The sequence below is a fragment of the Rhincodon typus genome, chromosome 2, assembly GCF_021869965.1.
Source record: "Rhincodon typus isolate 14 chromosome 2, sRhiTyp1.1, whole genome shotgun sequence".
NCBI lineage: Eukaryota > Metazoa > Chordata > Chondrichthyes > Orectolobiformes > Rhincodontidae > Rhincodon > Rhincodon typus.
Window position 1 is genome coordinate 68,084,756 of NC_063333.1, and position 15,299 is coordinate 68,100,054.

The 15,299-nt window shown below is 39.1% G+C and overlaps 1 protein-coding gene across 1 annotated transcript in view; it reads left to right on the forward strand.

Moving 5' to 3' along the window:
* Positions 1-9,764, forward strand: part of LOC109932838 (UDP-N-acetyl-alpha-D-galactosamine:polypeptide N-acetylgalactosaminyltransferase 12) — a 71,802-nt gene extending 62,038 nt beyond the window's left edge. The window contains exons 9-11 of the mRNA XM_048608307.1: positions 1,345-1,458; positions 5,860-6,015; positions 6,497-9,764. Of these exons, the coding sequence (XP_048464264.1) occupies positions 1,345-1,458; positions 5,860-6,015; positions 6,497-6,637 (411 nt within the window). The 3' untranslated portion in view covers positions 6,638-9,764. The remainder of the gene's footprint in view (positions 1-1,344; positions 1,459-5,859; positions 6,016-6,496) is intronic.
* The last annotated feature ends 5,535 nt before the right edge of the window (positions 9,765-15,299 follow it).

A 15,299-nucleotide genomic window follows, 5' to 3' on the forward strand; every position in this document is an offset into this window, starting at 1 on the left:
GGCTGACGTTTCGGGCCTAGACCCGAAACGTCAGCCTCTCTGCTCCTATGATGCTGCTTGGCCTGCTGTGTTCATCCAGCCCTGCACCTTGTTGTCTTGGATTCTCCAGCATCTGCAGTTCCTACTATCTCAGTGGATATATAATACTTGGATTTACAGAGATATTTCTATAGTGCCACGTGAAAGGTTATTGCAGAAAATAAAAGCTCTTGGTGTAGGAGGTATCGTTTATTGCAAGAGGAATTGAATGCAAAAGTAGTGACATTATGCTTGAGTTGTTCAGGATACTAGTGATACCACACCTGGAGTAATATGCTCAGTATTAGTCACCTTGTCTAAGAAATGATGTAAATATATGTTGGAGACAGTTCAGGGATTTACCAGACTAATACCTGGAATGAAAGGGTTGACTTAAGAAAAATTGGACAGAATAGGGTTGCACTGCTGGAATCTGGAAGAGTAAGAGGTGACTTGATTCAAACTTAAAAGATCCTAAGGGGTGTTGTCTGGGTATGTGTGGAGAAGATGTTTCCCCTTATGGGAAAATCTGGAACATGGGGTCTCTGAAGCATGCTCATCCATTTAAAACAAACTTGAGAGGAAATTTTCTGAGGGAGGCATTTAGATTGATGATTTGAAATTGTTTCTTGATATTTGTTGAAATGTCTTTTCACAGTGGTTACAAGAAGATCAGAACACTTATTAAAGAATATTCATTGTTTTAATACTGTTATTATTCTTTGGATGGTGAAAAGCACAATATTCTGCTATCAGACTCTTTTCATTATGCAGCTCAAACTGAGGGAAATTTTGGTTGATGCTTCATTGATTTGATGAAGAGCTTTGTAGATTTGTTATCCTTCCCCCTCACCCAATCACCTGTCACCCCAATCCCACTGCTGCATCCCCACCCCTCACCTCTTCCCCCTCATCATCCATTCTCCTCACCCACCACCCTGCCCGCTCATATGCTTGTCATAGACATTCATCTCCTCTCAGTTGTCGAAGTGGCTTTGGGACCTTAAATATTTTTAACATACTGGAGTCCAGCAGCTAATACTTTAAAAGAGGGTATGACTTGACCTGCAGCCCTGAGTGGATTCCTATGTAATTTCCTATAGTGGAGGCATCTGGGGAGGGTCAGACTCCAAAGTCTGGCAGTTCATCTTGTTGACGAGAAATTGGACAAACTGCAACAGGATCGCCATCAGTCCGATCTGCTCTGATGCTAATCAGTAGTTGTGGTCCATTATGTTTCCAGTTGCAGAATTGATAAGAGACCTGCTTATTTTATCTGTCCATTTCAATATAACTACATATCCATACTAATTTTGTTTTCTCCAGCTAAAGAACAAAGGGATGCTGAGCTACTGTTTCGATTACAATCCACCCAATGAGCACAATGTTGCAGGAGAAAAAGTCATCCTATACCAGTGCCATGGCATGGGCCAAAATCAGGTGAGTGACAACTCATTTTGTTTACTTACCACCATTTAAATCATATTGCCATTTTGGCTATCACTTAATTAGAAATTAACATCTACTCAGGGTGGCTTGCCACGTCCCTGGGGAGTACTTACTGTCACAACCCAACATCAAATATGTCTCCTTTATTTTGACTATACCTCCCATCTCCCAACCAATTCCAGATCCATGCCATTTGTTTTAATCTATTGGGCAGAGTCTTATCACGTGTTTTTGAGGACATCCAAATAGACAACACCCTTAAACAGAAAATTCGACTAGATTAGTTGAATATGACCTACTTTTCACAGACCAAACTGAATGTGTTTCAGCTCATATTTTCCATCACTCAGTCTCTGACAGATTCCATTAACTTCTCCACAATTGAAACTAAACTGGTAAAATCTATAATTAACTGGTCTCTTCCTCTGCTACAATCTTAAATAATGTAACATTTCTAATTTTTCAATCCAATCCAAAGGCACATAATGTTTGGACTGCTCTGTCTGCCAGACCATTGGATGATGGGTAGTATGGAGCTGCCCAGGTATGTCAAATCCCATTCACCTTTAGGAAATACCCAAATTCCCTGCTGGTAAATGATGGCCCATTATCTGTGACCAACACTTCCGGACTCAGTGTATTGTAAAAGATGTGCTCAGTTTTTCTATCATTGTCCCCATGTGTGATGAATGGAGCCTATGCAAGTCCAACCACCTTGAGTGGGCGTCTACAATAACTAAGAGCATTGAACTCATGAAAAGGACCTGCATATTTGACGTGCAACCAAGTCCAAGTATTTACCCAGTCATTCCCACAATTGTGACAGATCTGCTGGCCATAATTTTTATCCTTGTTAGCGCTCTGGGCACTGCCCCACCAATGCGGCTATGTCTGTATCCAGGCCTTGCCACCAGACATCTTCATTTCAGAGGCCCCAACTACATGTTTGGGACAATCACTCTTGCTCCCTATATCAATATGCCATCATCTACTATGAGCTGGTCCAAAATGGTTTAAATTCTAATTGTAACAGTCCTTTGGTGTCCCCCATCACCACCAGTTGTTTCAGTTTGAAAGGACAGGATATTTTTTCTTAAGTCTGATATTGTCAGCTGTGACTGGGAGCGTTTCCAGAAAATTTAATATCATTACAGACTCTTCCACCAGAAGTATCTGCTTATAGGAGGCTGCTCATACATTTGCATTTGCTAACCGGTCTCTTGGATAGTGTTCTAACTTGTAGTTATAAGCACTTAGTAAGTGTTGGAGTCCACCTCTGAATGCAGCCCGAAGCTATGGGCTGGAACTGTCTTGTCCTGTTTAAGCAGACCAATTAGGCATTTGTGGTCTGTGATTATCGCACATTTTTGACCATAAAAAGCTATTGGTGGAAATTCCCTAACTTCAAACATGACTGCCAATCCTCTTTCTCTGTCTGGGCATATTTGTGCTCTGCATTAGCCAAAGTCCTGGCTATTTGGCTGTTCCCCTCCATTGGGCAATCAATGAGGTAATACCACCCTGATGCCATATGGGCAAGCGTCTCTTGTCGACACCAGATCTTTCTTTGGATCATAGTGTGCCAACACCTTAGAGGATGATAGTTGTTTCATTACCTCACTGAAGGCTAAGGCTTGTCTGTGCGACCATTTCCAAGGCTTTCCCCTTTTTTAAGAGTTGATGCAAAGGTGCCAGGGTGGAGGCCAAGTTATGTATGAATTTTCTGTAATAATTTACCAGCCCAAGAAATGATCTAAGCTCCTGGATGGATGTGGGACCAGGGGCGCCTTTGATCACCCTCGCTTTATCTTCCAACAGATGTAACCCAGTCTTGTCAACTCTGTAGCCCAAGTAGGTCACTTAGGGGGTGTCTGGAACACATTTGTCCTCCTTAGGCACAGGCCCACCTTTGAAAAATGCCTTAGGATTATGTCTGAGTGTTCCTTACTGGTTTTTCCTGTTATTAGAACACTATCTAGGTAAATGGCGACCTGAGATAGACCTCGCAAAATGTTCTCCATTGTCCACTGAAAAATTGAACAGGCTGACGATATTCCAAATGGCAGTCTTGCATATTGGTATAAACCCTTCTGGGAATCCTTGTCTAAGTGCAATTGCAAGTAAGCGTAGCTCATGTCCAGCTTCATGAGGGACAGACCTCCTGCCAGCCTTACGTATAAATCTTCTACCCGAGGGATTGAGTATTTATCCAGCGGTGAGAAGCAGTTTTCTGTTTGTTTAAAATCCCCACAAAAGTGAACCAAGCTGTCTGTTTCAAAGTCGGTGTGACCGGTGCTGCCCATTCCACAAATTGGACAGGTTTGATGATTCTTCATTTTCCTGCTTTCTGATTTCTACCCTAATTTTACCCGTAAGGCAAATGGCAGGTCTTGCTGAATTGTGGAAATGTTTCCTGCTCAAAATGCAGGATGGCCTGCCTCCTCTGATAGTACTAAGACCTTCTGGGTATTTAGTTAGGACTCCATTGAGGCAGCCATTTTTAAAATTTGCTCAACATTTTTCAATTTCCGTGAATCTCCCACAACCAATTTCACCCCATCAAACGTGGGCCTGAGCCTTTTACTACAATCAGCAGTAACTGAATCAGTTGCTTTTCAAAAGAGACTGGAACCGAAGTTGTAACCTTAATCTGTAAACCTTCCCCAGTATCAGTTCTCAGTCTAGCCAAGGTCTTGTGTAAACTTAAGGGCTGGAGTCCAGAGCGAGTTTTGTTAAAAACTGGTTCTGTGATTCTCTGATAACGGCTGCACTGGCATCGACCTCCATTAGAACCAGATGACCGTTTAACTAGACATTTATTTTGGTTCTGATTTTGATGTCACAAAGCAATTTAACTGTTCCAAAGCAAGTTTAGATAGACTTTCCAGGGTATGAACTCTCCTGTATTCTGGTCAGTTTAGGTCTAGTGGACTCTTCAGCTGTCTTGAGTCCGCATACCGGTGGCAACTACAATGGCTTGATGGCCCAGATGCTGAAGAAAATTTTAACCGTTTGGCCAAGGCAAGGCTTTGTTTTGGAGCTTGCTGGGGGCCAACCTAGAATCCCTCTATCAGGATATGTCCTGAGTGAGGCTGTGCAATTGTCTGCACTTAGGTGATGTTCACCAAGCTCAGTCAGATTGATGACAGTGTCCACTTCCGTTGGAGTACCCTGCAGCTCACATGATCCACTTGCACATTTTCCAATGATAAAGCCTGTTATAGCACCGTTTGAAATCCAATAGGTCTCCAGACAGTAGGTGTTTTTGTATAGTTACAGCATTACTCTCACATACCAAACTGTCTCTAAGCATCTCATTAAGGGTTAAACCAAAGTCACAAACTTCTGCCAGTCATCCGAACTGAGTCAAAAATCCTCATACGGATACCCGAGTTCTCGAATTACTGAGTAAAAGCGAGAGTGTCTCAGAATTAGGGGCGGCTTGGGGTCCAATATTCCTTAACTAAATCTGGTTTTAGCATCTGGTGCCTCGGGGAAGGTTAGGTTTCTAATAACAGAAAAAGCTGCAACTCCATAGGCTGTCAGGAGAATTACGTGTTGCTTTTCGTCTGCCAAAATGTTGTTTGCCCCCAAAAAAATGCATTCTTTCCACAAACTGGGCCCAGTCCTCAACAGCAGGATCGAACAAGTCAAGCTTCCCAAACAAAGGCACGATATAAGAGATGCTTACCCCAACTCAAAGATGACTGTTGCAAGTGAGTTTCTTTAGGATCATGCATTGCTCTGGTCACCACTGAAATAACTCTACAGAGGCTAGTAACCCGTCACCAAGTCATCCTTTATTTGCACGTGAGCAGTCCTTGATTTTAGTACAGCCTCTTCAGAGTTGGCTTTCAGAGTTTCAGTATCTCTGACCCTCCCTTTTTTTAATCTGTCAACCAGGGCTCCCTTATTGGACCAGAGTAACAGCCCCATTTAGGGAGCTCATATTCTGTGAGGTCCAGCTGGCGGAACTTATTACAATCACTACAGAGGCCAAAACGAACAGTGTATTTCAGGTGTGGTCCCACCAAGGCCTTGTACAACTACAGTAAGATAACCTTTCTTCTGTACTGAGAGTCATTGGCCAAGATTTCAATTGCATTATAGGGCTCTCCAATGTGTAGAGAGCTAGATAGTTATTGCAGTCAATGTTCCTGTAAGCTGTACAGCTTCTCTGGAGGTTTGCATGTGGTGAATGGCATGCTGACGCTGTTCACAATACTGACTTCTTGTTCTGGGAGTTGCTGCTGTGATGCATGGACCTTGGACATCCTTGTGGATGTAAACAAAGTTAGTGGGAATGCTGATTGCGGTAGGCTGCTGAAGTATCACAAATGAAGCTTACTTGATTGGTGTCCTTTAAACAGCAAATGCTTTCTGTGCTTCTAGTTTTTTGAATATTCTTCACACAATGAAATCCGCTATAATACTCGCCAACCTGAGGCCTGTGCTTCAGCAGATCCAGGAACCGACTATTTAATAATGCGTCTTTGCCAAGAGAATAATAAGCCTGTGCCTGAAAATCAAAAATTCATTTTTAAGGAGGTAAGACACACCCTGAAAGATTTTAGGTTTATTTTAAGATATATATTTAAAAATACTCTTGTCATTCATTATGTACTTTCAAAGATAATCATTGCTTGTACAATTTTTCTAATTTTCAAGATTTCCTGTATTTTTACTAAGTGGTCAATAACTGATGATGTGTGTTAAATATGACAGAAGAACTGTCTGTCAGTAATGAGTTCAAAAAGACCAAAACTATGATTGCCACATGTAACAATTCATCAACAAGAAACCAACTCTGTTTAACTTTTTAAGTGGCACATTATTCTGTTTTGCATAATGGGAATGAAGTCTTGTGAGAAAGCTGTGGGTATAGACTTTGATTTCTCTGCTAAAGTTCTGTCAATTGCAAATAAGCAGGTTAAAACACAATTACAGGACAGCATTCAGTCAAAAGTCTTAGTTTAATTAATCTGTGATCTCAATTATGTTTGTTGTGAACCTTTTTTTGTCTTCGAAGGATGGCTCAATCTACCATGTCCAAACGAAAAGATGTCTGCAGGCTGTACCCAATGCATTTAGTAATGGTCATCCAGGACCATTACTACGGCCTTGCACAGATACCGACCACCAGAAATGGTTCTTTCAAGAAAGAAAATGATTTATAGAATTCAGGTTCATTAACAACTTCATAAAGCTGCCATTACCAAAAAGCTACTGAATTTTCCTATGAATGATAGGATCATATCAAATCTAGGAACAGTCTCCTTTAGGATACTTTCAGGATGGGATTTTAAGATCTGCATCATATACTGACATCTTCGAAAGATTTTATTACTGAGAACGGTTTATTTTTAATAACGCCTTGAAATTACGAAAATCCTTCGATTTCCAAAGGACAATTTGTGTTTTTATTAATGTAATTGGTAGATAACCTGATCGTATCTCGTTTGAATATATATCATGAAGAATCTACTGATTTCAACAAGATTTGTGAAAGGCATTGACACAATTATATGTAAAAGTGAGCTTATGTTAGTACTTGTTTTGGTTGTCTTGAAGTCTGTGATCTATCATGTTACAGCCACATGAAGGAGACAACACTGCGATTCCCAATTCATTTACAAAAATTGGAGCGATACCTTCTGCTTTGCTCAGACTAGAGGCAAGAAGAGTGGAAATGTTAATATTGTTTTATAAAGCATTTCAATTTTGAATGTATTTTCTTGTTTCAGTGCACTTGGGTTGTGTTATGTTTCTTTATCCTGATCCTTTGAGTTCCATAATCTTGCTGCATTTCAGTCTGTTGTGAAATTGAAACTGTGTTCACAACTTGAAACTGAAGATGACATGTTTTGGAACTTGTTCTCTTGATATTAAAAAATAGGACGTTCAGTGTTAGAAATTTCATGGAAATACCTGTGGGCTTCAAATGGGATAATTTTAAATTTACAGCTGATAGTGATACCTTCATTTCTGACATTGATCTGCATGAGGAAATTTGAACTTTTGTGCACGATTGGAGAACACTAAGGTCGAACACCAAATCTACAGTCAGACAGAGTTCTGAAAATAGTCAACCTGGCTTTGTAGGACACAGTCAGAAACTTTGTGTTACAACTAATGAAATATTTTTGAAGGATGACCACTGTTGTTTTGCAGTCAGTGAGAGTAATGACTTGTTAGTCCGTTTTGGCAGTGTTTGTTGAGGGATAAAGGTTGACCTAAAATCTGAGGCGGAATATATCACTTCTGTTCTTGTTCAAATGGTGCCTTGGGATCCTTGACATCCACCTCAACAGGGAGTTGGGGTTTGGATTTTAGTATCTGAGGGACAGCATCTCAAACATACAGCATGTGCTAAACATTCTACTGAGCTCTCAGTTTAGATTGTGCTGAAGTCTGAGGATTGGGCTCGAGACCATGACATTGAAAAGGGAAAGAGACCAATTGGTACAACTGCAATTATGGAACTTAGCCAGTCATTTTTTAACCTATGAAACATGGGACTTCACCTAAATGATGTGAAATGGGGCATGAGAAGGAATCATTATAAATGTATCTTATGTACTTGAGCATATTGCTATATTCCATTGTCCCACTAGGTCTTTTTATTTATAATTAAATATTTAGGTGGGCACTTGTTAGAAAATTACTAAAGACGAGTTTGAGATCAGGCTCTGCAAGAACTCGAGCTTTATATTTTAAAATGATCTTGTGCCTGGTTTTGGAATGAAAAATGTGCTTCAGCTTGACCGAATTTAAAAAACAAATTTTGGAAGACCACTGTCCATAATTTAATATCCATAATTTAATGTTGATTTGTAACTACATCAGGATAATTTGTAAAATAAAAATTGATTTCACATTTTAGATTAATGCGCATTGGTTCACTCCAGCCTATGTGGCTGTAATGTCATGCCACAAGTGACAAATAGATGTGCAATGACTTGTTTGAATACAGTAGATGCATGTTATTTTGATTTTAAAAATTGAAGGACTTATATTTTTGCACTCTAATTGCAAAGTGTAGTTCTGAGAGTTAATATTAATTTGGTATTAAATGTAGAAAATATTTTCTTCTCTCAATGTATAAAATGAAGTAAATATGCAAAAATGTTTATAGAATTTACAAATGCTGTATATGTGTATGAAAAGACTTGCTTACCAAACAGTAGCAATATGTCTTTGGAAGGATGAGTTGAATGGCTTTGCACTTCTGTACTTTGACATAGTCGTAACTGTACCCTGAATGTTGGAGAATGTACTGATCAGTTTCAAATAATTGCTTTTGATAGGTATCCGTTGATCCAAACAGCAAATCACTGTTAAAGAGCTTATTGATGTCTAAAAATTAATTATGTCTTGGGCTTCCATAACATGAAATATTCTGATTTGTTTTGTCTTATTGAAAGAACTTTGTTTTTGTTTAAATCTGTTCATTGTACATACTGACTTACATTTTTCCAGCAGTTTTGGGGGCTTTAAATTAGGGTGAAAGATTGTGCAATGTTTCAGTTGTAACCGCCGAGCAGATGTGCTGACACTAGAATTACACTTGGTCTTGAGAGTGGTTGAATTAGATGCAAATGTTTACAGAATTTACTACTTTTGGATAAACTATAAATGTCAAAGGATTTGTATTTGATGAGTTTCTTTTGGTGGATATCTTTTTAATGTACACATTTTAAAAATCGACCTGTTTTATAAATTATCACTGTTTTGCTACTATGCAATATCAGATTGCTACATCCAATCTGAGTCTCAAAAAAAAACTGCACAATTTCTTTAAGTGGTTGAATTGTATGTTATGTTGCTCAAAATGTCTGAGCATTAATGTAACGAAAATGGAGAGTATATATTTTTGGTCTCCAGTTGTTTGCTTCCTGAAGAGCTCTCAACACTTTTTTTTTAAAGTACAGTTGCGAGAGAAATAATGGATTGATTGTCATTTTTTTTAACAAAGAAATATCTGGTGCATTTTCAATTTTTGTAAGAACAGTCACAATGCTTTCATGTGGTCCCCAGATGTTGATGAGATTTGATACAGTGCTTTTTATCTGAGAATTCTCCGTGCAATTGATTTGAATTTTGAACATACTCTGAATTTTTAAAATATTTCTTGCAAATTACAAAATGTGTGTCTTATAAATCAAGTCTTTGTGATACTTTTAGGAATGCCTGTTAAATTTTTATGGGAATTATGGGAATAAATTTACAAAATGTTCACAACTGTGTCCAACTATTTTCTTCAATAAAATTTATTGCAGGAAGCTGCAATTGCTGCATTTAATGTTTGTGAGCTTTGTTATTTGCTTGAACCTTTTTGTGACCATTGGTATGTAATGGTGGATCTATATAGAATCTTGAGACCACAGGAAGCATACTGTGTGAAGTTTTGGATTGAGTAGGAATGCATTTGTTACAATACAGGGTCGTTTTCTAGATAGTAGAAATGCATTGTTTGGAAGGATGGGCTGCAATTTAACAATAATTAAGGAGTAATTTGATAATTATTTACAGGGATAAGCCAGAACATCGTTTCCAGTGGTTGAGAAATCTACAGTGAGGTGAGCATAAATCTAAGTTTTAGAGCAAAAGAAACTTCCTTACACTCAGATGTAAGGCTATAAATTATATGACCAAAGTTAGTGATTGGAGAGAGATGGTAATAAAATTTAATAATAAGGTGGAGCGATATTTAAAAGAAAGATATGTGGGAACACAGTGACATGTAAGATTAGGGATGTCCTGTATATTTAGACCCCTGGAAAAATTGACCATTCCTCGCTATTCCCGTTCCAATACTTCGACAAATATTGGATATATCGCAATATTTCAAAAATGAATAAAGAAGCACTGGAAGAAGTGCAAAATCATGTATGATAAACTTAAGCAATTTCTTCTCAGAGTAGAGAATCTGGAATTCTTTACCATAAAAAGGTGTTGAGGCTGAGTCGTTAAGTATATTTAAAGCTGGGGTAGATTTTTAATCATAAGAGAATCAAGGGTTATGGGAGGAAAGGCAGGAAAGTGAAGTTGAGGATAATTTAATTGGCCATGATCTCATAGGAACAGGAGTAGGCCTTTCAGCCCAGTGATCCTGTTCTGCTATTCAGTTAGATCATGGTTGATCTGTTGCCTAACTCCATATAACTCACTTTGGTCCATATCCCTTAATAATAAAAATGTATATCTTAGATTTAAAGCTAACAACTGATTTAGCATCAACTGCCATTTGTGGAAGTGAGTTCCAAACCCCCGTCATCCTTTGTGTGTAGAAGTGCTTCTTAATGTCTCCTGAATGGACTGGCCTATTTCTCAGACTATGCCCCCTAGAATGGCCAACCAGTGGAAATAGTTTATCTTGATCTACCCTTTTCTTTTTAATACCTTTTATGACTATGATCAGATCACCTCTTAGTCTTCCAAATTCTAGTGAAAACAGGCCTAATTTGTATGATATCACCTCGTAACTCCTGATGTCCAGGTGTCATTCTTGTAAACCTACATTGTGGACCCTCCAATAAGTCCTTCCTAAGGTCAGGTGCCAAGGTTTGCCCACAGTACACCCAGTGGGGCTAACCAGGGTTTTGTATAACTGTAGCATAACTTCTGCCTCCTTGTATTCCAGCCCTCCAGATATCAAGGCTAGCATTCCATTAGCTTTATTGATTATTTTATGCATCTGTTTGTGGCATTTTAAAGATCTATGCATCTGCACCCCCAGGTCTCTTAGGACATCCACTGCGTTTAACTTCATACCATCTAGAAATAACTCTGATCTATCATTTCTCAGTCCAAAATAGATAACCTCACATTTGCTTACATTGAACTCCTTCAGTCACAGTTTGGCCCATTCACCTAGTCTATCAATATCCCTCTGTAATCTTATGCTTATCCTCTACACTGTCTACAATGCCGCCCAACCCTGTATCATCGGCAAATTTAGATATATGACTTTCTATGCCGTTGTCCAAATCATTAATATATCTTGTGAATAATTAAGGCCCTAACAGATTCATGTGAGGTATCACTGGTCACATCCTGTTAATTTGAGTTTTTACCAGTTATCCCTGCAGCCTGTCACCTCAACCCTGCCATGTCAGTAATTTGCCCTCAATTCCATGGGGATCTACCTTACTTAACAGCCTCTTATGTTGGATTTTATGAAATGTCTTTTCACTGAATGGTGCAGCAAACTTGATGGGCTGATCCATTTACTTACGCCCCTATGTTGTTTGGTTTTGTGAGCTATCCCAGCTGCAGTTGAGTCCTGCTTCTTGACCACAAGATTGTATGGTGCCACATTTAATGCTTGCTTTTTTGCAGAAATATTGATGTAACTTATGTTTTGATGCTAAACTTTGCATGTTCATTTGAAAAAAAAAACACAAGCTATTTGGGCTATTTGATCCTGTTGATCATCCCTGGAGTACCAGATGAAGGAATTGATGGAATTGTAGATTCTCTCAATAGAGTAATAGAGTCATACAGCATGGAATCAGACCCTTCGGTTCAGCCAGTCCATGTCAACCATGTTGCCAAATTAAACTAGTTCCACCTGCTTGCACTTGGCCCATATCCCTCCAAATCTTTCCTATTCATGAATTTATCCAAATGTCTCATAAATGTTGTAACTGTACCTACATCCTTCACTTTCTCTGGCAGTTCATTCCACACATGAACCATTTTCTGTGTAAAAAAAGAACATCGACCCTCTTCCTTTTTAAATCTTTTTCCTCTTACCTTAAAAATATGCTCCCTAGTTTTGAACTCCACCACCCTAGGGAAAAGACCCTCATTGTTCACCTTACCTATGCCCCTCACGGTCTTATACACCTCAATAAAGTCACCTCTCGACCTCCAGTAAAAAAAGTCCCAGCCTTTCAAGTCTATTTTTATATTGCAAACCCTTCACTCCTGGCAACATCATGGTAAATCTTTTCTGAACCCTCTCCAATTTAATAATCTCCTTCCTACAATAGGGTGACCAGCACCGCGCACAGTACTCCAAAAGAGGTTGTACAATGTCATGTACAATCTCAACATGATGTCCCAACTCCAACACCCAAAAGTCTGAGCAATGAATGCAAGTGTGATAAACCACCCTGTCAACCTGTGATGCAAATCTCCAAGAATTAGGTACCTGAACCCCTAGGTCTCTCTGTTCTACAACACTACTCAGGGCCCTAATTGTATAAATTCTGTCCTTGTTTATATCATACCAACGTGAAAATGTGTCAGGTTGGAAGGACATTTTAGAATAATTTGTACTGAAAATGTCTGATTGGTTTAACTTCTTGAGCACCAGATGCAGGAATTTTGGCTGATCAGTTACGATGAGGAGACCCAAAGCTTGAGAACCTCTCTCTGTATCACATACATGAAAATCAATTTGTCAGCAGGTTTTGAGGATGGAAAGTGAGACAGGCAGACAAGCCTCTTACAAAAGTTAGTGTCAGTTCAGCGATAACCAAATTTTCCATCCAGATTAAGCCATATTAAGGGAATTTTGTTTGTTTATAACTAGCTATGAATACTGTGAAGTGGGTAAATTATGCAATTTGGTTATATTTCCCATTGTGTGAAATAAACTAAAGTTTATTGGTTTACTGTTAGCTTCACCTTTCTTGCATTTTAGAAGATGAAAAAAAAGTGCATATAAAATCAAGTTATCGAAAATAGGTAATGATGGGTCTTCCTTATTAAAAAGTGCCTAGATTCTGTAGTTGTGTATCAAAAAAAGTCAACAGTAAGTGTACCTAACCGTATGTAGAGGATGTGCCGTTCATTGTCCAGACAACTTAGATTTGTAAACAAAAGCCTTATAGACATTTTCTTCACATCTTTTTATCATTACCACAATCGAGTAATTTAATAATTCTCCTGCAATTTGACTGTTTTGTCTTCTTTTAATTCCTTCTTTCTGACTCCTTTCGTTTGTATTTGCCTCTTTCTCTACTTGTCTGTAATATCTCCCACTTCTAACAGAAAAAGCTGGAAACACTTGAAGGTATTTTGCCACAGCTATATAAAGCCCTGGTTAGACTCCATCTGGGACACTGAGGAGGATGATTGCATACAATAGGCATGCAGTTTCTGACATGTTTGTCATTTTTTTTCTTTGTTCATTCATGTGATGTAACCATGGCTGGTAAGGCCAACATTTATTATCCTCCCTGAATGCGTTACAAAAGGTGGTGATGAGCAGCCACAAACGAATGAAATAAGGTGTGGTTCTCCTATTATTAACATGGTTATAAAGGACTTTTAGACCCTCTTATGTTCACTGTTAACCCACTCACTTAACTTTTACTTTCCTCTGATTACCTTACTCACGCTTCTTCTGAACCGGCCGTGTATTGTCAATCTGATATTTGTCATTTGCCCCCTTTTCTGTTTCTTCTTAATGTCTTTCTCTTTCATCATGCAGGCAGCTCTATTTGACTCACCTTTATGTTGGGCTCACCTTAGCTCCTTTTCCTTCATCTTTTGTTCGAATGCAACAAGATGTATTTTTAGAAATGTAAACAAAATGAAAGCATTCACTTGATCACGCACAGACAGACAGAAAAAATGACAACTAATGATGAAGCATTCACCTAGGCTATTAACAAAATAATAAGGAAACAAAGCATGTATTTAAATTAATCCCTTAAAATGAGAAACATTACAGACCTGAAAAGTTTATTCTTTTGCTTCTCTAGAGATGAATGGAGGTTGAAATCCTTTGGGTTTTCACATTGAGATGTCGCTAAGTTTCTGTAGAGATGCATTTGGAGGGAAAGACACATTAGCTGCTCTGTCCCTAACTAGGGTTGCTGTTTGCATCAGGCAGGGTAACTTCCTTCTCGCTGGAGGATTATGCCCCTGCTGTTGATCTCCTGACTGTTTTGCTGCTGATTAATAAGATCTATTATCTCAAGTCAGAGCCTGAGAGATCATTGCGTTTGAGTTTCTTTGAATACTCGGGGAACAGGAGCTGAATATTCCACAAGTAGTAGCTGCCTGTTTTGAATATCTTTTCAAAGGAAGTTCTGTTCCTAGAAGTTTGTGTTGGTTGTTGTCTGAGCAGGATGGCATGTAAATAATGGCGACTCCTACATTGGTGGGTCCAGCACAGGTGGCAGCGAGGCAGTGGAGGGGGGTTGGAGGTGCAGGTGTTGTTGGTGAGCCAGTTCAGGATGCATGGCAGAGGTGACGGAGCAAAGATAGGTGCTCTTTCAGTTGTATCTTTTTGTTCTCATGGTAATGACCTAGGGCCAACCTGTTCAGCTTCTTCATCAATGACCTTCCTCCATCTAAGCTTATGGCTGATTGCCGAATGTTCAGCTCTGGTCTCATCTCAGACACTGAAGCTGTCTGTGTCCAAATGCAACAAGAGCTGTACAATATCCAGGCTCGGACTAACATTTGTGCCACGTTTCTAGGCATCTCTACCAAAAGAGAATTTAATCATTGACCCTTTCCGTTTAATGGCATTGCCATCACTGAATTCCCCCGCTATCAACATCCTTGATTTAAAAACTAAACTGGACTAGATGTATAAATACTGTGGCTATAACTGCAGGTGAGAGCTGAGGTATCCTACTGTGAGTAACCTGCTGACTCCCAAAGCCTGTCCACCAAGTCAAGAGTGTGAGTAGCTCCAGCAACACTCAAGAATCTTGACCATTGAGCATTGAGCATTGTGGGTATAGCTAGATTCTAACATTGCAGTGGTTCGAGAATGCAGCTCATCATCACTATCTCAGGACAGTTTGGTAGAGGCCCATATCCTCAACTGAATTTTTGAAACTTTCTTTTTTAAATAGTGAAAC